The 22,024-nt window shown below is 41.2% G+C and overlaps 1 protein-coding gene across 7 annotated transcripts in view; it reads right to left on the bottom strand.

Annotated features, from left to right (window-relative positions):
- BCAS3 (BCAS3, microtubule associated cell migration factor) overlaps nucleotides 1-22,024 on the bottom strand; it is a 444,448-nt gene that overhangs the window by 204,261 nt on the left and 218,163 nt on the right. For all 7 annotated transcript variants that reach the window (XM_019545665.1, XM_019545667.1, XM_019545666.1 and 4 more), the window contains one exon: nucleotides 21,766-21,863. In XM_019545665.1, coding sequence (XP_019401210.1) covers nucleotides 21,766-21,863 — 98 coding nt within the window. The remainder of the gene's footprint in view (nucleotides 1-21,765; nucleotides 21,864-22,024) is intronic.

Here is a 22,024-nt window from a genome sequence, read left to right as displayed (position 1 = left end):
CAGGTTCTTTTTGAAGTGCCTTATATGGCAACTATGGAGAGATAAATTAAAACTAAGAACCTAGGGAGTTCTTTGATCCTTGTGCTTGAAAATATGTATAAGAATATTTTATCCAGACGTCTTTTTGCTATATATGGAAACCAAATGCTGACTAATCATATAAACCTTATGGGGCCTAAGCACAGCTGTAATCTGCAGCAGAACACTGTCACACTGGCAAAAGAAACTGTGGGATACAAAAGTTAAATGAGTCACATTAGAAACTGGAAAGTTTGCTTGTGGTGCTGAAGATGACAGAAGGGTGATCAAAGCCTCTGAGGCCAAATTAGTCAAAAGGAGAGTTTTCTTTCTGGTGGAGCTTTAAGATAGAAATGTCATAGCCTATGATTTACTCGTCTGCAACAGAAGTTGAATAGCTTCAATGATGATAACCTAAATTTCTAAATCGTCCCATAGGAAACCTGATTACACAGCAGACCAGTAATAGGACCCAGAAGTTTTAACTCCATTTCGTTTGTTTATATCCAACCCGAGTTGCCAGCGATAAAGGCCACAAGGGCTGTTAATCGACCAAACGAAACGAACTGGAAGTCTCTGTCCAGTTCTAAGTGGGTAGCTCTAACCTATCATTACAATCAGCTTTCCTTGCCGCCCTTGCGGGCACTCCCAGCTGTGAGGATAAGGAAAAAAGAGCAATACCGGGGCGTGTACTAGGTCCTTACTTGTAATGACAACTTCAAGTCGGGATTGAAGCGAGTTCCTGGTAGAGCACGGGGAAGCTTGGACAAACACTGCTGCATCTGTATTTTGTAGGTGAGGATTTCGGTTTCTACTGGCACTTATCTTTGAAATTTCACCGTGGCCATCAGAGGAAATGGGACTAATTGCCCTTTAAAAGGGACAAAACATACAGAAACTGGATTTGAAACCATGGGAATAGGATTATGACAAGACCAAGACATCAAAATCTGGCGGATTAGATCTGCTTGAGAAATAATCTTCTTGAGAAATCTTTGTTTCGGGAGCTTCATAGTAGCAAATGCTTGTGAAAATTCATATGTATGTGTGTGTCCAGGTCTCTCGCTCGTGACTCCAGGCCAGAGGAGGCTGCAGCCTGTGAATCAATGCACTTGAAGATGAATTTCTGAATAGACTAACCTTCTTTCAAAATAGCATTAGGAAAAATATTCTGCAGTCTTTTTTCCCCCAAATCCCATCCTTTTGGAGCATCTGACAGCCCTAATGTGTGTGATGTATGGCTCTGTGGTAAAGCACTACGTGGGATGTGTGAAAATCCCACTGGACTCCAGTTACGTAGTTTAGCACTCAAAATATTTGGATTAAACTAATTATCTACGGTACATCTCACATCTAATGCTGGCCTGCAATTGGCAAACGCTTGTTTTCTAGTAACGCGTAGCAGAGAGCGAACGCAGAGATCTGTTGTACATCATCTACCTGGAAAAGTTAACAGCATAACAGAGACTCCCATTCGGGGGGGGGGGGGGGTGTTAACACAGCCCTCAGTTCCTCAACCGTTCCCTAAACCTTTGAATGCAATAGAATAAATACACCTTAAAAAGTAAAAGCAGCTACGTAATTTGCCCTTCGTTTATTTTTCAAAGGCTCATTGGGATGCTGTATCTGATTAATGCTTCCAGTAAGTGTTAAAAAGTTCCTCTGCTATAATGCAGGGAATGTATTATGAAACAGGAAAAGGCAAGTAGCTGTAGTTTAGAAGCACAAAGGTGAGATAATGGCCTTCCACCCCAGTGAACTGTCAACCTCATTTAGCCTAAAGAGTCGCATCTGGAGATTTCAAACCCTACAACCGTTTAAAAATATATAGAATGTTAAAGCAAATGACAAACATTGGAGTTGTCACCTTTTAGAAGCGGAAATTTAAAATCCGGCATATGTTCTGCAACTGTATTTTTACTGTAGCGTTAGCAAATTTTTTACCTAGTTTGCTTGCTACCTCCATTTTAAATATGGGAGTACATGTATATATACATACCCTCTTCAAGTGAGACGCTCTCTTTGCTCTACCACCGCTGACTAATAAACAGGGAGTCTACATCTGCCCTTCTGGAATATGCGGGCCTTAAAGCAAACAGATTTCTACTGGCTATTGCGGGGGGTGAAAACATTACTTTGCTTTCTTACCTTTGAATTTAACAGATGCATGTGTGAGCAAGTGACTGCCACAGGAATATTCAGGTCTGCCTTTGCAAACAGGGAGCCAGATCCAGCCAGTCCTCCAGGTGCCAAATTAATGCTGGAACCAATGGCTGGTATGCAGGACTGGACCCAAGTCAATACTTAAAGCACATTTATGCCCACATGCATTGCTCTTTAACTGTTTTAGTGGCTGCCAGGCATCTCATGATGACATTAAAAAAAAAAAAAAAAATCACAAAGAATAATTAAATCAAACTTTAATAATATATCCAGACAACTGACACTGCTTCAGTTTGCAGTTGACATTTGTGGCAAGCAGAAACAGGCTGTTACAAGACCCTTAAAAACTGACTTTCATTTGCCTGACCGTGGCAGGGTGGCAGGGATGTGTTAACAGTGGCGCTGGCCGAGACAAAAAGCCGCCCCATCCGCAGTTCAAATTTCCACTTCAACTGCCAGCTATAAAGGTGATCAGTTAAAAGCAACTTCTTGCAGATGCCACTAGCATAGTGCTGAAAGGCAGTCAGGGCAGCATACTGAATCTAACAGTCATAGCAAGGGGGGAAATAAAAGGTTTCCAAAGAATGAGGACTGTGTATTACTGCCTAGCAGTCCTGTAGGTATTAAAATCTTGCCGTTACTTTTACCCTTATTAAGCCCTGTTTCAGGCCCCCCCCCCACAACACTGAAACATGCTTAAGCGTCTTTCTTGAATGCAGATGATTCCTGAATCAAAGCCTCAGTGAGGACAGATTTCCTTCCCTCCTATGATGTTATCAGATGGCACATCTCGTCTACAGGGTAGCCTCATCTCACGATCAAAGTCGCAACTGGCTGCTCCAGTAAAGAGGGGAAAAAGCATAAGTGAAACTTTGCAATAAAATCATAAAGTAGTGAAGTCTTGCTTGCAACTTAGTCAAATCTTACTGTGCATAAAAGTTTAAACTAGGCTTTCAACCTCTCCGTCTTTCTGAACATACTGCACTTCACTATAACGCTAGTTAAAAATAACAGAAAGCAAAGATGAAACGTAAATCATTTAAATGCCTGCATACGTTCTTTTGTAAAATGCATAATGCATCTGCAATGTTTTTCTTCATATTTTGGAGACAAATCAAGGAAGAAATGGTTCGCTTGTGATGCAGTGAATTTTTAATCCGACTTTTCAGCAGTAAAATGGACTTCTGTGCAAGTGTTTTACAAGATGCTATATTCAAAAACAGGGAGGAAAAGCAGATTTAAAAAACATTGAACACAAGAGTGCCTGGACTCCCTTTTTATTCAAGCTGTTTTATGATCATTTCCATTTGTTGGATAGACCAGCAGATATGTGTCCTATACTTAGTGGCTAAATGTGTTGCTCCGTGATAAGTGAAACACTTGTGCTACACTGATTTTTCTAAATACTCATGCTAAGGCTCAGATGTACCCGGGACAATCATCAGGACAACTGTGAGTGTGCGTAGGACCAATTCACTCTGAACACAAGCATGAACCCAAAAGAGCAATAGCTGTGTTGGATAATCTAGAAAGGCACGTGCACCCGTGCAACTTCCCGTAGATATGCTCCAGGATGCACCTAGTGCAACAGTCCTCAGCAATCTGCCCACTCGTGCTGGCGTATGGCAAAAAGGAAACTATCAGACAAAAGGAAAAAAGTGTGAAGCCACTTCAAAAGCCACTTCATCTGACATGGAGATGTGGGGGTTTTGATGAGACTATTACAAATCCATCCCCGGAGGTTTTTAAGAGCCAGCTAGACAAGGCCTTGCTGGGATGATCTAGTTGGGGTCGGTCCTGCTTGGAGCAAGGGGTTGGACTAGATGTGACCTCCTGAGCTCCCTTCAACCCTCATTTCCTATGATTCTATGTAATCACAAAGCTTGTAAAAATGTATTTGGAAAGATTTTTGTTTTGGTTTCGAATATCACACGAAGGCCCCAGGAATCTGTGTTACGGCCTTAAATCCGTGGCCAAATTCCAGCAAGAACCATATGCTACTTGTATTACTGCTCCTTTTCTTTCCCTCCTTTTCTCGCTCCAGGAGACCGCACCCAGAGCAGTAACCCAAAGACAGCCTCGGGACAATAAAGATTCACACACCATCTCTCTTATCTGGAGGAATGCCACCTTGATAATGCAAATACTCCCAAACCGGTTTTTTATCTTTTGCCAATGACTACGACCTGCTTGGTTTCACTTTTGTGGGGGTACAGATGACTGCAAGGCCAGGCATGTGGGGCGCTTGGCTTTCCATACTCCTTTTGGGACCTTGACTTCTTTCCTAGAGCCAGTAGACCACAGGTTATCCTTAAGTAGTCAAGACCTTAACAAATTTCTATTTCTGGGGGCCATAAAACCTATGGGACAATGAGGGCTCCTCACTTTTGCATGAGTATTGGAAGAGGACATGGCAAACAAGGATCATTTCCACATTCGTTGTCTGCAGACCCCTTATTTATCAGTTGTGACATTGCTCTCTTATTTACTAGCTGCTGTCTTCATTAAGTGTTTGTTGGCATAGACCCTGGCTTTCTGTAGTACTCCACCCACAGTATGAAACATCACCCAATTTAGCTTTAGTAGTAATAAAAAGTGAAAGTTAAAAGCAGTGCAAGCAGCAGATAAAACACTATTGAAAGTGGCTGGGACAATGCCAGGGATGGAGGCCAAGGCAAGGGGAGGAGCCAAGAAGACTGCAGCCAACGGATGTTACGTGGTACTGGATAATTTAGGGAAACAACGAGTTTCCCATCTATGTTTAACCGTTACGTGACTATAACAGTAAGGCGTATGCAACGAAACACAAACAACATCTCTCAATTTTTATTGTAAACACTTTAAAAAGAGAACATCCTTAATTCTGTTCACAGTGCGACAATGTGGTCAGCGAGTGATTGATGCACTTTAGGAAAGCCATCTGTCAACCTCAAGATACAGCAAGATGCTTGCTGGAGTCATTGTGTCAGACGGTCATGTTTCATGTGGTGTGTGAAATCCACACACACACACACGCACGCACGCACACTCACTCTCTCTCAATGTTAGACATTGAACAAGAACAGCTGGAAACATCTGAATTTGGATTAGGTCCTTGTTCTGCTCTTACTTCCACTGTTGTAAATCAGCATCAAATCCCTGGAGGTTAAGGAAATCGCACTGCTCCAAAAGTGAGAAGACTCCAACGTCCTCTGTCAGAGAGACCACGTGATATGTTAGATTAACCACTGACCAGAGGCCCCAACATATCTTTGCACGTGGTCCTATGGAGCAGACCCAGAATATAAACGAAAGGATGAAAGAGTTGAAGCAGTGGCATCTCACAGGAAGATGAAATAGCATTCAGAGCTGTTCAAAACACAGGAATGCTCCGTCCTTGAACGTTTTTTTCCAATGGCTGATTTTTTTTTGCTCTCTTGTTCCACTGCTTTTTTTCTTTTAAGAGGCAGCATCTTCCTGTGCTGAACGCTTGGTAGGCTTCGTAGCTGGGAAGCCGGTGAAAATCCTGGCACTAAACCAACAGGTACCTGGCTGTGTTTTTCCATCTTTGCAGAGTGGTCCCTGGGATAGGATGTTGTCTAATATCCTCAGGGAGCAAAATGTCTTCGCCATAAATCAAGCTGGAAAGAAGAAAGCAGTGCAGTATGCGGCTTTAGTGCTTTGCCATGTGGGGCGGTTGTCTTGAGTTTCTGAAAAATATAACCAGTCCCAATTATTCTGGATTACAGCAGCATGGCTATAGAGTTTCAAACTGTGAAGATGAATAACTCCCTTTTGTTTTTGATTCTCACTCACTCCGTGCCATGTAAAACAGCTAGATGTGCGAGTGTAAGGGAGGATGAAGTACTGGAAAGATACGTATTTGTAGCAAGCATGGCAGATTTCCACAGGTAGAAATACAACCCATTTGCTCAATGTTTTTTTGAGTTTCCATAAAAGTCAGGTACACAATTCCCCTATCTACCTTTGAAAATCTCCTTCCACACTACTGAAGGACAATTTTTCTAATCAAGGTGACCCGTTTAGAAAGGAAGGATGCAAAGGTATTTGGCTGTCTTTAAAAGGTCTTGATATGATGCATTTTCTAATTGGGTAACATTTGTACCTGCAGGTATCTGAATCCCCCAGGGAATCGCTGCCACAGACAATTAATAGAAAAGAGTATCGTGGAATGGGTCCTGAAGGTGCTTCCTCCGATTCGGTCATATTTACATACAAAGCAGATAAAAACGGCACTTTTGAAAATACCAAGCACTTCAGCACCTCTGAAAATGTCACCTATAATGCAGTCATGTCTGAAACTCCTTTAAGTGCCCAAATGGAGGTTTTTATAGCGCTTGGATGAAGTAAGATGTCATCAGTAAAAAAACCCCACAGTTTTATCGTCCTGATCATGAACTGTGTTACCCTAAATCCCTGGCCACAAGATACGCACCGCATGCGTTACTGAACTCAGTTGCCACTTGGCTTTAGTCTGAATTTCTGTTTCTTTAAAGCAATAATCAGCTGGGGGGGGAAATGAAATCTCTTCAGCAAGATCAATGGCTGAAACGCACACTCCCACAAAAAACAAACCACAGCTCCATCTACCAGCTACGCAATACGATGTGGCGCTCCCTGCCTATTTCCTAGGTTTCCTAAGTGGTTTGTTTGGGGGTTTTCTTAACCTTGACATCCTTCTTGGGTATTCTCCAGTCCCTAGTTTCATAACACCATAGACTTAATGGCTCCAAAGAGGCCATCAGTCTCTAGTTTCCAGGTAGCTGCTATGCACTAAACCCATTTGCAAAAAGCTTAATTTGTTAGGGGGGAGGGGGAGAATAAGCTCACAACAGAGAAAACAGGCACCCGTGCAGAATGCTCTTTTTCCTAAATGAGACAGTGTCGCTCACAGCGGTTATTGGTACCTTCAGCTCTCCTACGAACTAGCCCATGCTCAGCGCTAAAGGCCTACAAAACTTCAGTAAGAAGTAAAATAAAATGAAATGAAAATAAACAAGAAATAAAGCCATTTACTATACCACTGGGAAGGCAGAAGATCTGATACTCCTAAGACAAGAAACGTTTTTAAACCCAGGCTGAGATCTTAAAATGCCAAATTTTACCCACAAGCGCATTTTTACAGCTGAGTTAAAACCGTTGCGACAACAGGCACTCGTCATGGAAACGGTGACACGACTTTAACTTTGCATCCTAGAGCTCTTTTCTTGCTTGCCGCCTCACTGGTGTCCCGCAACAAAGTACGTGGTCTAAAACGTCCCCCTGCCTAATTCAAGGGCCAACAGTGAGAAAAAGGAGATGGGATTTAGTTGGCAGGACCAGGATCTGAAGACTTTCTGAAGTTAAGCATTTAAAGAAGGGTTCATGGGGAAATACTGGACACGGGTGAGCAGAACCCCAGGTGCAGGAAGGCACGTAGGAGACGCCCTGAAAATGAGCAGGTGAAGGATGCAAAGGAGAAAAGTGAACACGGCATCTTTTAGCAGAACATAATGGGTGAAATGTGGAGTTTGAAAGCAATGGGACTAGGCTGTGTAAGGCCTTGAAGACTAAGACAAAGGACATGAATTTGCTGCTGACAGCAAGGTTTGGGGGGCGGAGGGGGGAGGTGAGGAGGAGGGAAACCACTTGAAGGATCTGGCGGTGGCGGGGAAGAGGGGAGTAGAGCGGCAAGCACTGTTGATGATTTTAACAGCTGATTTTTGCTAAGCCGTGCAGCCCCAAATGAAGGAGGTTACAGCACTTGAAAAAGAGAGATGATGCTTCATGCCAGGGATTTTCAAGGTGGGGACGGAGGGATGGGAGCAGATGTCTGACATGTTGAGGAGGAAACGATGGCTGAATTTAGTGAAAGCATCAAATGGAAGAACACAACTGCTGCAAATGGCAAAACTGCTTCTAATCGAAGCCTTGCACGAAGAAGTACAAATATTCTTGGGCATGAAATAGTTCTGCAAATCAGCACTGGAATTTTCAGCTCTAAACTTTCAGATTTAATGCAAGTGAAAAACAAATACCGAGACCAGTACAAGTTAAAGGGGTCGAGAGCATTCATACTAAAATTTATATATATATATATACACACACACACACACACACACACACAAGTAATATGGTTTATAGATACAAATTCTGCGGGCATTAATATAAAATGAGTCAAAAATAAACATACATTTTATCATGTATTTTCTCTGTGCAATCCTTGAAAACACAGCCAAGGCACTGAGGTTTTAGGATCTCTTGTAAATTTAAGAGTAGCTAGGAGCTGTTAGATCTTGAGTAAAATAAATATTGTATCCTGCAGCAGCCCATTGGGAATCGTAGTTCACGTGTTGCTCCACAGAAGATTGAGGTGTCAGATCCAATTAGAATCAACTCTTCTGCTTATTTTATGCTTGAAACTATCTATGCAAAACGATTACCAACAACTGTTTATTACAACACGGGAACTTAGATGGATCTTGTATTTGGAATAAATATGTATCCGTTCTCAGTGTACAAACCGCCTAGTGTTTATATTTTTTTCATAAAATATAACCATTTAGATGGGAACCATTTGTGACCTTGGACACACACTGTCTGTTAGTGCACTGCTATTTTTCAGCTGGCAAAACCGTTATGTGAACTGAAGGTGGCTTTCCCAACTGAAAATAAATATGTATCACTTAAGCAGTAAGACACTCCAGAGCGTGCATTAATGGGCTGCTGGTACATGCCTCAAGTGAGTTGTGTGACATGAGAACAACTGTCTTCAAGCTACCCAGGATTGCACCTATGACCATTAATGGATGCCCTAGAGGATTTAGTGCCACTCTACTGTAATCTGGGAAGAAAAAATCCTAATTATACTTTGCTTAGCTATTATGTTGGGAAGGTCACCATCATGACTTCACCTGGCTTTGACATCAATACAAGAACAATCAATTAAACTGCGGCTTGTCTAGATTTTAAGCCAATAAAATTTTTAAATCAATCCGGGATCCGCTTCATGTCGCCAAAGCACTTTTCCCGCTGACATCTATATTTGTAGAATGAGGTATTTTGGTTGCACTGGATACAGTTTTGAACTATACCATGATTCAATGAAATAATAATGCATTTGTAAACCTGATCAATAAGTTTACACTGTTGGAAAACAACTGAGAAAGTCGCTATCAAGTTTGGGAACACAGCCTACTAGTTACAGCAGAGGACTATGAGAGTGGGAACCGAGTGCTTCAGCGCTGGCCGTGTCACCAAGCTGCATACTGGTTAACGTTTGCAAAGGAAATGGGAAGGAACATGTTATTAGTGTTATTAAGCATGCTAGCACAACTAGCCCATCGGTATCTGAGTTCAGGGTAAACCTCTAATTTTAATGTGACATTTGCAGACATCCGCTGGACTCAACCCTTTCAGAAGAGTCTCTCTCTTGATATCCCAATTTTCTGGCAATTATAACTCTCCCAGAACTTCTCATTTTTCTGATCTTAAACTCATCAGACAGGTTTCTCAGGGTGAGGAGACTGGAGATCCAGTGTGTGAATGACCATTTAATTCAGCGGCCTTTTTAAGGGCATGGGGCAAAGGCAAGGGGGCAAAGACAACTAACTCAAATGTTGGGCTTTTTTGCCTTTTCTCTCTACTCCACATTTTTGGAGGCGTTTTGCTGGCCTCAAAAGCTCCTACTGGTTTCAATGGGATTACTGACAGTCTGACTCCTTTGAAAATCAGACCACTAAATTTCAATCTGAAGCCAGTCTTTATGCCAATGCTTTCCATCGGACTTCTGCTTGGAATTTACTGCATCTACAGTAAAAAAAAAAAAAAAAATCAGTTTAAATGGACAGGAACACTATAACTTCAGCAAATCTAGGCTTCCTGCAGGCGTTCCTTTGGAAGGGATTCACTCTTGGAGCTAATATAGCCTGAGAGAATGCACGATGGCACTTGGTAGGCTTCCAAGGTTACTAGATTGTTTTTCATGGGTACCCTGATCTCCTTGTAAGAAGTAGATTTGTTTTTTCTATGGACTTCCCATAAGAGGCTAATCACAGACTTGTACAAGTCCTCCTTTTCTTATAAAAAATAACTAAACATATTGACAAAGCTACACTATGTTGTGAAAGAAAACCAAAAAGCAAAGGCTTAAACACTGCTCTATGTTCATTGCTTAAACAACACAATGCTCTCCAACACCTATGCACAACAGCTGTTTCATGCCTTTTGTATTCCCCAGGTCGTGGAAGGAATATGGTCCATTTCACCCAGAAATGTTTTTCCTTCCACCTTACTTTTTTTCTCATAATTGTGATGGGCAATTTGAGGCCAGGTCAGCTGGGCAGCCCTCCCAGGTTTCTGGTGTTATTTTTTCTCAGGTTTGGAAGGAAGTCGCACCTTTTGGAGAAAAGCATTTGACATTTTTACTTATACCTTGGGCCTTGTGAGGATGTGAAGCCAGCCTCTTCACCCACTCAGTTATGTAATTCCATTTACATTAGTGGGCTTCCTGCTGTTTTACAGGGATCAGGTCCCGGGTGTACTCCACTCTGTACCTAATTGTTTTGGCCAAGGCTCTCTACTGTGAATTCCTACAGTACCAATGCACGCCATTAGGAACAATGAAAAGTCACACTTATGTACTGCACGAATTTGTAAGCTCCCCATATTTCTCACTCAAGGTGATAGGTGCACATTTATCTGACAAGGCCATGGAAAAGAAGTTGCTTCTTTTTTTTTTTCGTGGTGGGGGGGGGTTGCAGTAAGAACACCACGTTGAAATGAAAAAGACAACTAGAAAGTCAGGAGAAACATTGCGTAGGCAGGGAGTGATTTGAAGGGATCATTCCTGATGGTAAAATTTTAACTTTCAAAGAAAAGGGTGCTCGTCAGGAAATGATGATAGTGTGCTGAAATGTTTGTAGCACGTCTGTAGAGGAGAACTGAATTCCCGGCGGCACTGAAATCATTGCAGTTTTTGTCACCGACTACAAGGTAAAAGGACTTCATTCTTGGAGTTTTAGTGGTTGGCTCTAGGTAAAGAAAAAACTCGCTTGTGTGCAATTATTCCCCCCTTCCTTTTAATGAACCAATGTCACTGGAGACTTTAAACTGGAACTTTTACATTTTATTTCAGAATTTATTCTACTAAGCAGAACAATGCAGTTCAAATTATTGAAAAAAATGCTACTAGCGGGTGTATAACCAGACTATATCAGCAGGCAATACAGAGGAGAAGTCTAGCTACACGACTGCAGCGATATTTATCATCTCTGGTTAAGCTTTGCTCCAAATTCTGAGGAGCGCGTTCACGCTGACTGGAAGTGGGAAAAAGTTCACCTTAATCTGCATGACTCCAATCCCCATGGCTTTTGCCCATCTCTACTCAAACTATTATCTTTAGGATTCTTGATTTATGCTGCATTAAACTGGAAATCAATTATTCATGCTATGATCATGTCTGTTTTATTAACACAGAGATGAATGTATGACTATTTTTTTTTAATATACAGCATACTTATACTTGCCTTTTAAAAAATATTCTTTGTTTTAAATGAAGATCTGCCTAAGCAGAAAAATGTCACCCTTTTTCTGTAAGAAAGAAACGGTCCAAAATGTACACGTGATTTTCGGAGGACAGAATAAGACAGTATTAAAATTAATTTAAGTGATGTGTGTGACAGCACTTGAGAGAAGAGGAAACATGGTAAAGATGATGGAGTGTACAACTGGATGTACAATGCACACAGTTCTTTATCCTCCCATGTGCTCCTCCCACATCTTCTACAAACTGTTAACAGGATAAATGGAGAAGAAACACAGTACCATACTGCCCTGTATGCTGAAAATGCAAATTAAAAAGTTACAGGACCTTTTGATTATTTGCTCATTGATGCATACGTGGGAAAATGCCCCTTGCTTACAAGCTTTTTCATGACCTTCCCATCATGTTCCTAGCTTTTAAAACACTAGCAGAATACATGTAGTCTAGAAACAGTACTTGCTCTGGATTTGGTTAGTTTGATTTACCTATTCAGTTAAAGAAAGTGAGGAAATCAATATTCTACAGTCTTTAAATCCATTCAAGAGAAGGTGAACTGCATACGTAAACATTTATAGCCATTTAACTCACAGGGCATACCTTCATAAGCCTAATTCCAACTGCTAACAACTACATCAAATCCCACTTTCTATATGATTTATGACCAGTTAATGAGCTCAAAATACCCCTAAAGGAAATGCAAAAGGAATCTCAGCCCATGAGTGTCACAACAAGGTCTTATTATCCCTACCTGAGCAAAACATGGCAGTCCTCTTTTGGAGGGGGAAAAAAAAAAGGCCAGGCCATTGACTCACAAAGATGGATTTAAACGATCTGCTCTGTGTACCTAAAGTAGTATATATATTCACATCGTGTAATCGTAAATCAAAGCAGCAGAGTAAATATTTCTATAATAGAGCTACCACACGCAAGCAAAAAGAAGTTACCAAGATGAGCACGATGATAACGATTCAGGGGCTGAGCGGCTTTGCTGACAGAGCAGGACATGGCATTTTTTGATTTCAGATGACTAGTTCAAACCTGACCCAGACTGTTGGTGACTCCATGTTTTGTTACCACCTGATTTTTCATCTGCCTATGTGAAAAAACCCTGCGATTTCATGTCATTTTCTAGTTGACTGACACCTGCATATTAAGCAGCAACGCCTTTTGGAGAGCCAGATTTGCTCATTTGCTGGCAGGCTCACCGCCACAGAATGAAAATTAACTACCTCCTCTCTCGCTTTCACTCTGGGAATGGACACCGCGCAGAGGAAACTGGTGCAGTTGTGTTTCATTCTGCGCTAGAGACTTTCCTCCCATCCCCACAACCTTCATCGGCTTTTACCTCGGCAGCACACTCAATCATTTTAGAAAGGGCACGATAAATCAGCAGCAGTAATTTGTTAATCTCTCATTTAACCACCCTCCTCAAGTCTCCTCTCTCAATTTATTATTTTTACGCAGTAACCACCAACCAGCACTTGCAAGACATTATTGTTATTGCATGCATCCTTACAGTCGAGTCTTTCCTGAGCTAGGCAACAATCCAGCAGCCGGTGCCCGATCACCAGCGTTAGATCATTTTAATTTCCCTTTATATCTCCGTATCTTATAGGGCATAGCTGCTCCTGGAAGTAATCATGTATACTGCACTGGCATCTAGGAGACCTGTGCAGTCAGGCTCCCTTGAAAACCCAGCAGGGAACTGAATCACCTAGACCAACTTTTAAGCCACCTATTTGCATGTTAGCATTTTGCATGATAAACTTCACACCAAAAAAGAAAGTTCTTTAAAAGTGTTATTCAGTACCAAAAAATTCAAAAACAAAGAACCTAAAGCTTATCCCTCAAAAGTATTACTGTTTCATCAGTAATATAAAGAAACATAACAGATAAGCAATCACAGCTATTAAAGCAGTCATCCTGCTACTATAATTTGCTCTCAAGGTAACACAAGAAAGGGCTAGACTAGAAGTTACCATTGTGGTATCACTGCAAAATGTGTATTGCCGGGTAGGGGTTTTCCTCGGTACTGAACAGGTGATGTCCAATAAGAGTGGCTTGTTATATGAGCGTTATTAAAAGGTCTTAATGACTGTGAAGAATAGAAAAAGGGCCAAATCCTCTTCCTGCTTCAAAGATCAGCACCATACACAGAGAATCTGAATGCAATCACTATCTGTAACAACAAACTACCTTTATACCGTGCAGGTAATTACAGGTTCAGGTCAAGGACTCCAGACCATATTGATTACATTGCTGTGCAACGAGGACCCTCCAGCACCGGCCGTCTCCACTCATGCAGGGATGGCTTCAGTATCTATGACGCCAAGACTCCTCGGGCCCTATCAGCGCCAGTAACAGGAAACCCATGACCGCTCGGGCCTGTCAGCTATTGCCTGCGGCAAGAAGGACAGACTGGGAATTCATAATGCTGGGGACTTCATCTGCCAGCTGCATTCGCACATCTTTACTACCTGAATAACTGATCTCTGCTGCTCCCAGGCACTACTTTCTACTGTGCAGCATTTGGGAATAAATATTTGATCGCACCGACATGACAGCAAAGCTTGGCTGTTTTACGGTGTGACAACAGAGGTGTTTATTCAGCTCCATTGCTGGGCACTTGAGATGTCCCCTATGGTCCCCATCTTGGAGGTTTGGCCTATGGTCCCCATCTCAGAGGATTCAGAACGAACAATAAAAGATGAAATAAATGAAATGTTTACCAACTGCTTTTGAACGAAGCAAAAAAAAAAAAAAAAGGAGAAAAACAGACTCAGACCGGTCAATTCTATTAAGTAAACCCTCAGCCAGCAAGGAAAAGAGGCGACTATCCATGGCCAGCAGATTGTATACGGCAGAAAGGGAAGTGCTAAATTACAAACCAAGTTTAAGTGGGCATCGATTAAAGTAAACAGAAAAGAGCTCAGCATTGCCAGGGTCATTAAAAAATTATGACTTCACCCTAAGCAGCACAGCGTCACTGCTGCACACACGGTATACATCATGCTTTAAAGGAGAACGCTAAATACTTGCTCAGGATCAAGGACTACAACTATTTCCCTCTTCTCAATACATTTTTCTTTCACTATGTTTTACTCACCCCTTGCTTTCTTCAGCTACTCTTCCGTCCCCACAAGTCTTTTCTTTCTTAAAGCAAAAAGGAGTGGAGTTTACCTCCAAGGAGAGAAGGTAGAGGCCGAGACAAAAAATGGCTCAGCTAGTTATAATTTGCAATTTTTTCCTCCTCTTTTTTTGGGGGGGGGGGGGCGACAATCTTCCTCCTCAAATGGCAAAGAAACAAAATGATTTCTGGGGACCCTGGGGAAACATAAACAGGACCAGTTTTGCCTGGGGGAAAAAAAGACAGTGCTTTCCGGCAGTCTATTTCATTTTACAATCACGTAGGATTATGGTTTTTAAGAAGTCTTCTACACAATTTCTCAAACAATTTCTGCCCCTTTAAAATCAGAGGGGGTTTGCCATTGAATTTAAGGACAAAATGTGTACGTACAACATGTTAAATGTGAGGCATTTTTCTAATGAATGATTAGGTTTATTGTTCTGCAGCAGGAGCCTAGTCTTCCTGAATTTCCTTTAATTTAGTCTGTGTAATTTTTTTATTAACAGAGTTCATAAACTTATTTTGATTTTCATATTTTTACGCAAGTAATCCAATGAGGCATGAATTACTCATTTGCAGAATGTAGATGAAATGCAACCTTATCTTCTTCCAGGGGCCTGGTTTACTGGTGGGAATGTTTCACTACAAACCTAGACGACGTACGTTCTGTTATTAGGTTAGCGGCAATAATTCTGCAGATCTCCACAGCTAGAAAACTGGTGATGGATTTTAGCCACCTGTATGAAAAGGAGATCGCTCTGAAGTTTTGAAATGTCAAGTCAAAAAGCTGTCTGTTTGGACTAGGAGCAGGCAATGCCAATTTTATTAAAAAACGCAGTTGCAATATGCCATGTGAATCTATGCAGCATGCCTTTTCAGTGCCAATGGTTAATTTCTTACTCTACAAAGCTTTGCAACTCAACATTCATTAAAGGTTTCCCTGACAATCTGGAACAGTATTTGGCATTGCAGTGCATTTAAATCCTTAAGGGGATATTCTCCTTCCAATGCACATGAGAAGTATGCATACACTGAGGGGCAAACAGAGTAGTACCTCTCGGCAAATACTTTTTGCTAACTTTTATTTCTACATTTTTTAGTTTTAAGAAATCGATACAATTAAAATAGGCATAGACGTCATTATATCCTACTTTCAAATTAAAAAACCAAAACCTCTTGAAATGCCAAAGAGGAAAAAAAACCCCAGTTATACCTATGTTGAGATAACATCCAATAATCATAGTGAAACACATTACTCTTCCATTAGACTTGCATATTTTTGGTTTACAAGGCTTCTGCAATGTTATTTCCAAGAACAAAATGTACTGTGTATAAATGTTTGCTTTTTCAAGATGATACTCATTACACCCCTTGCAATCGTATTATTGCTAATTCTACCACATCTTTCTTGCCACATTTGTGATTACTTTGTTTTTACTAAAGTATGCTTCTAATGTTATCAGTTGCACCAACAAATCTTACTTACATACTTCACACGCTTTTGCAATCCTGTAGGAATTTCCCAATACTGATCACCCACTTCGCATTATTCATTTTCCACAATACATTTTTTGCATTTCTGCAATCTTTATCATCATAATCTAATGTATAACTTGGATTGGTATTGGCCTATGGCTCAGAGAAGCATTCTGACTTATTATCTGTATGCTAAGAGCAAAATCATCTAAAAAGATCAAAAGCTCCTAAATCCCCTTTTCAAAAGTAGCTTAGGCATTTAGGAGCTTAAGTCTCTCAAGTGCCTAAGGCACTTTGCAAAGATGGACTTTGGCGCGCAAGCTGTGTAGATGCTTTTGATAATTACACCTTAGCCTTTGAAAAGCATGTATCAAACTCTAAACATCTTTGAACGTACAGAGTGATGAATTTAAAAGCTTAGTGACTGTTTGCAGATAGAGCTGATAAACAGGACTGGCCAGGACGTATAGAGGTTTTTTAAGAAACAACCACAATAGCAGAGGAACCAAGCAGCTAAGACTACAAAAATGCTGGCCTCTATCAGTGGCTCTCACCTCCTTAGACTCAAATCTGCCCACAACAGACCTGTGGCATCCCATGGGAAATGCCAGCTCTTTCTTCTCGTTTGCTTTTTGACCACAGGGAAAAAAATACTAGAGCGATTCTTCTGTTGCAAAGAACTGGGGAAGACCACATCAGGTCAGAACGTTTTTAACACTATGGTATTCTATTTGAAACCTCTGGGTTTTTTGTCATGGGAATCATGCTCCTGCACCTAACAGTGCGAACATGGTATGGCACCTCTCCAGCACCCTTGAAGGAATCTCATGGCACCCTCCCTGGCAGAGATCACTGGCCTAAATGTTCTGCCTGTGCAGTGGGGGAAGCTCACGGCAAAACATCCACTCCAGCCGTAGACATTATGCGTCATTCTTTATGCCCATCCCTTTGTGCTGCGGGCTCAGCCCATCCCCAACAAAAGGTGGCATGCTTTGAAAAAGTCCAAACTCGTTGTAGGCTGAGGGGCAACATGGAGGAGATGCTTCCGCCTTTCTCCTTTAGATCTGGACTAGGCAGTGTAAAAGCTTTATGCAATCTTCACTAGTTGAACCATGCTGCAATGGCTGGTGAATGTCCTGATGAATCACACAGGGTACAGAAGATGATAATTAACAGGGCTATTAAGTGCCTTTCCCAAATCCAGTACCATGGCCTGCTACACAGATCTGGGTGAATCAGATTCCGTCATCAGTAGATATTGTGAATATCCGGGCAGCTCTAAATACAAGGTTAGACTGGGAACAGTTAGTTCTCTGTAATCTCCAATGCTTAGGGTCTTTTCACAACAAAAAAATTATATATCACCAGAAACAGAACAAGCTCATTGAGTGGCAACAACTTTAAATGCCCACCAACATTTAGGACTGAAATAAGCACATGAATGCAAACAGTCATAACAATGCAAAAAATACCATTTTTGATTTACCAAATGTTAAACCCCAATGTTTAACTTTGCCGATAGAGTCTCCTTGATTTGCATTCACTTACTTCGGTTTTACTCTTGATGCAACTCTGTAGACAGCACAGAAAGATACAACGGTAAACGCATTCAGTCTCCTGTTACTGCAGGTACACGCATCAAGAGATCCTTTTAACAAGCTGATGAAGTTCCATCTTAAAAGTTGTTCACGGCTGTTTTGCCCCTAGTACTCCTATTTGAAGGCTGTTCCAGAACCTAAATGCTTCTATGACTATACACCAGTTTTGATGTCCAGTCTACAGACATTTCTACCGCTGACAACATTGCTCTTTAGCTCCAATAGCTCTTCTCCCTCCCTGGTGTCTGGCCCCCTATCCATCTACAAGAAGTCTTCATCTTACTTCCAACCTTTGTTTTGTTAGGATAAACAAACCAAGTCTCTTCATGGAAGAAAGGCCTTGATTCACCAAACCATTTTATTGCCCTCTTCTGTATCTGCTCCAACCTGAATTTATCTTTCTTGACCACGGGTGGCCAGGCTTGTACATGCACAATATTCCAAACAATGTTTCACCGAGTTGCCTGAGACTTCTGGGATGGAGATTATCTGGTCCCTCCAACCTGACTCCATTAGAAGCCCTTCGAGTTTTGTTTCAAAATCAGGTGCGGCGATCTCCATTTCTATACACTCATGACTATTAGCCATCCTGCTGCTACCACCCAGGGGCATCCTCCTCCTAATTGATAACTGGGGTAAACGTCCATTGACATTCTTGAGCTCTTCGGTCCAGCGGACTCCACTACCAAAAGCGTCTGTCTTTCTGAAATCAAAAGCCAGGCACAATTTTTGTTTATCCTTCCGTTCAATTTAAACTTGAATCAACTGTGTCACTCCAAAACCGAAGTCTGTTTTTCCATGGTGCCCTTACTTATGACCAAAACCAAAGCTAAAACATCCATCACCTCTTGCTGCTTCAATGACTATGTGATGAAGAAATAAGTCAGTTTTTACTTCCAGGAATACCTAGGCCCTACCATTATTAGTAACATTTATTTTTCAAGTTAGGGATTTCATAGATTTCATAGACACTAGGGCTGGAAGGGACCTCAAAGATAATCAAGTCCAGCGCCCCTGCCCCAGCATGAAGTTGAAGTCTTCCAGAATGACCCAATTCCTTGGCTGTTTTTCTCATTTGTTAATACTACAGGTATCTTCCTCCACAGGGGGAATCTCACTGAGATTCATTCCAGCACAAAGGGGCTGGTTGGGTTTTTTTTAAGTCTAAGGATATCGCTCCGTGGTATCATGGTTTCACTGACAGTGACGGAAATCATAAAAATATGTACACTGTTGTCACATTAAACATAAAGACAGCTGTCACCATCAAGGAGGGAAAAGCTATAAAGCGTGCTGCAAGAGCAATTAAAGATGATAAACATGTACTTGCAATCTTTTGATGGCAAGACCCAGTGATGCAGCTTGATAAGAGGAGGCGCCACAGAGACCGTATCTCTAAGCAACAGGCCATCAAACAGGCAGATAAGCATCTTCATAAAGTGCAGCAGACTCAAATGCATGGGTCATAACTGAGGAATCACTTCCTGGTTCAGGTTAGGTAATAAAAATTTATGACCTACTTAAAAAAAAAAAATCCCTCAAACCTAAAAAGGTATTTTCCAATAAACTTGTTTTCAGAAAGAATGTAAGCCATTTAGGACATGCCTCAGTAATAGCAGGAAATGAGAATATTTACAGTACCAGGTTTAAGACAAATTGTAATGCAGCACAAGGAAGATTTTTAAAATAAAAACCTTAAATTCAAAACTGACCGTAATGTAATTTTCTGCTCATCCATTAAACATTTTAAAAACAACAACCCTAAAACCAAAAAAAAACAACCCTTAAAAGGTGGCAGGAAGAGAAACCTTGAGAAACAGGGCAGGCATTTTGTTGTTTGTCCTTAAATCTTTGGGAGAGTTCACATCACTAAACCATCAAATGTAAATCTTGCAAATCTCCCCTTAATAAAGAGTTATAGTCCCTGAATGGGAAGGGACCAGGGATCAGCCAATATGAAGGCTGCAAACAGAGGTTAAAGTCCCTGAATCCAAAATCAATTCAAATCCAAATAATTTGGCAGTGGACTTAAATAAAATATGGCGATCAGCATGTCTCATAAAATCCATGCATTATTTAAAAAACTTATGAGGTGCTACAGCAAAACTGAGCCAGTGCTATGCAGTAAATATATTTTTAGTGTCATAGTAATGTATATAATTGACTTCAACAATTTAAATACAGACGCACATGTTAAACGCATTACCGATAAAGCTTCATCACATCCACATGATCCACTTTACACTAAAGGCCCATCCACACAAAAGCACAGGGTTATCTGACAGAGAAGGAACCGTGTTCTCACGTTTGTAGTGGGAACTGAAAAACATGGCCATAAAATGACATTTGGGAACCATATTCCCACTGGGGAAATATCCAAGTGATAGTCCCTTTACTGTATTGCTCCCCCCATCTTCAAAAACAAACACAGCAAACATTTTGAGAGGTTGACCACCACGGATGGATTATTTAAACGTTAATAATTTGGTTTTAAATGTTCAGCCATCCCAATAGAGGGTACCATTAAATCCAAGTGTGTAATGTGTATTTTTAACACGGTAAGTGAACTCCAACCAAAGGAAGCTCAACTAATTAATATTTTAGTACAACCAAAATGTATTTGATAATTTATGGGTGATATCGAGAAAAAAAATACAAATGTTTCCTCTGAGTGAACGGCTCTAGACATTTGCCTCGTTTCAAGCAGGGCTAATTTTCCAAGTTTTAAACCTCTGAAAATAGAAATGTATAATATAACTCGATGACAGAACCTCTAATATCAAATGTGAATACGCTTGTAATTACACTGAATAACAGACACCGATCCAGGGAAAACCTTAAGACACCAAAAGAAATATATCAATGCATTTGGCTAACATGGTGGTATCCTGGACTCTGCATTGATATCAATGGAAAACAGAGCCCGGAACAGGAGCTTTTATTTTAACTCTCTTTAAAACAACCTTCACAAATCAGTTTCTGTATGTGTTACAGTTTCCTTTTACAGTTTAAACCTCAATCCAATCAGCAGTCTCTAGGGATTTTCAAATCGCTAAAGATTAAAATCCTCTCTGACTCAACTGTTTGACTAATGCTCTGTGTTTAATAATTCTACTTGTGAGAGATTTTATTTGACAAAATCCTGCTGTGGGGAACCGTCAGATGCTATACAGCTGTGCGAGACTATAAAACCCCACTGCCCTCATTCCTTTACACCTACTACACCAGAGCAGAAAAAGAAAAAGAGAAGAAAACTTTGTGGCACGTATATCTGCTACTTTGCTGATACAGACATAGCCACGATGTTCTTCAGTTTACTCTCCGTCTCCAAAGGCATCAGCAAAAAGGTTTCCTGCTCAAGAAGCATTGGTTAGGTTATCCGGTAGTCGTGTTCACTGACAGACGCTGCTACTACGTACGTGGTTCCGATTCGGTGGAAGGGCGTTTATATCTGTGATGGGTAGAGATCAATGGTGCAATGATTTTCTTAACGTTGCTCTTTCACTAATAAAAGCATTCCAGTGTTAGCCCTTGCACATCTTCTGCTTCTTTAGCTCGGGTCTTTTGATATCCTAACGGGTCAAGCAAATTGAACGCACGCATTTCATTTACATTTTGTGTCAGTGCGGTTACTTCACATTCAAATGATCAAAGGCAAAAGAAGTCATCGGCGCGGTACCCTTCAATATGCGTTCGCTAATTTTTAGATGGCGCTCAACCTACATTGCACCTCCAGATCTGGACAGTCCTTTTGCAATACGGCACTGGTTAGGCGGAAAACGTTACTAAGCAAAGGCAAAGTTTGGCCACTGCCACGAACATCAGTGACAACATGAAATCAACACGTGCGCTCTCTCTACCTGAGGTAGCATCGATCACCGTTGAGACTCCTCTCCGATCAGACATTGGACGTGATGACCCCGGCATGCTAACAGGTTCAGAGCGAACTGGCTGAATCCTAAAATGCAAATCACATATTTAACCTGGATGCAAAAATCACCGCGCTTTAAACCACAGATTGGGGACCTTTCAAGGAAGGGGCCTTGCAGATCATCAGATCCAGCCCCTCCACTCTAGACCGGAAGACAACTAGGGTTAGGTGACCCCAGGGAGGTGACC

This window comes from Crocodylus porosus, unplaced genomic scaffold (assembly GCF_001723895.1).
Source record: "Crocodylus porosus isolate Cpor-Errol unplaced genomic scaffold, CroPor_comp1, whole genome shotgun sequence".
NCBI lineage: Eukaryota > Metazoa > Chordata > Crocodylia > Crocodylidae > Crocodylus > Crocodylus porosus.
The sequence above is the reverse complement of the archived record's forward strand: the minus strand, read 5'-3'. Positions and strand labels throughout refer to the sequence as shown.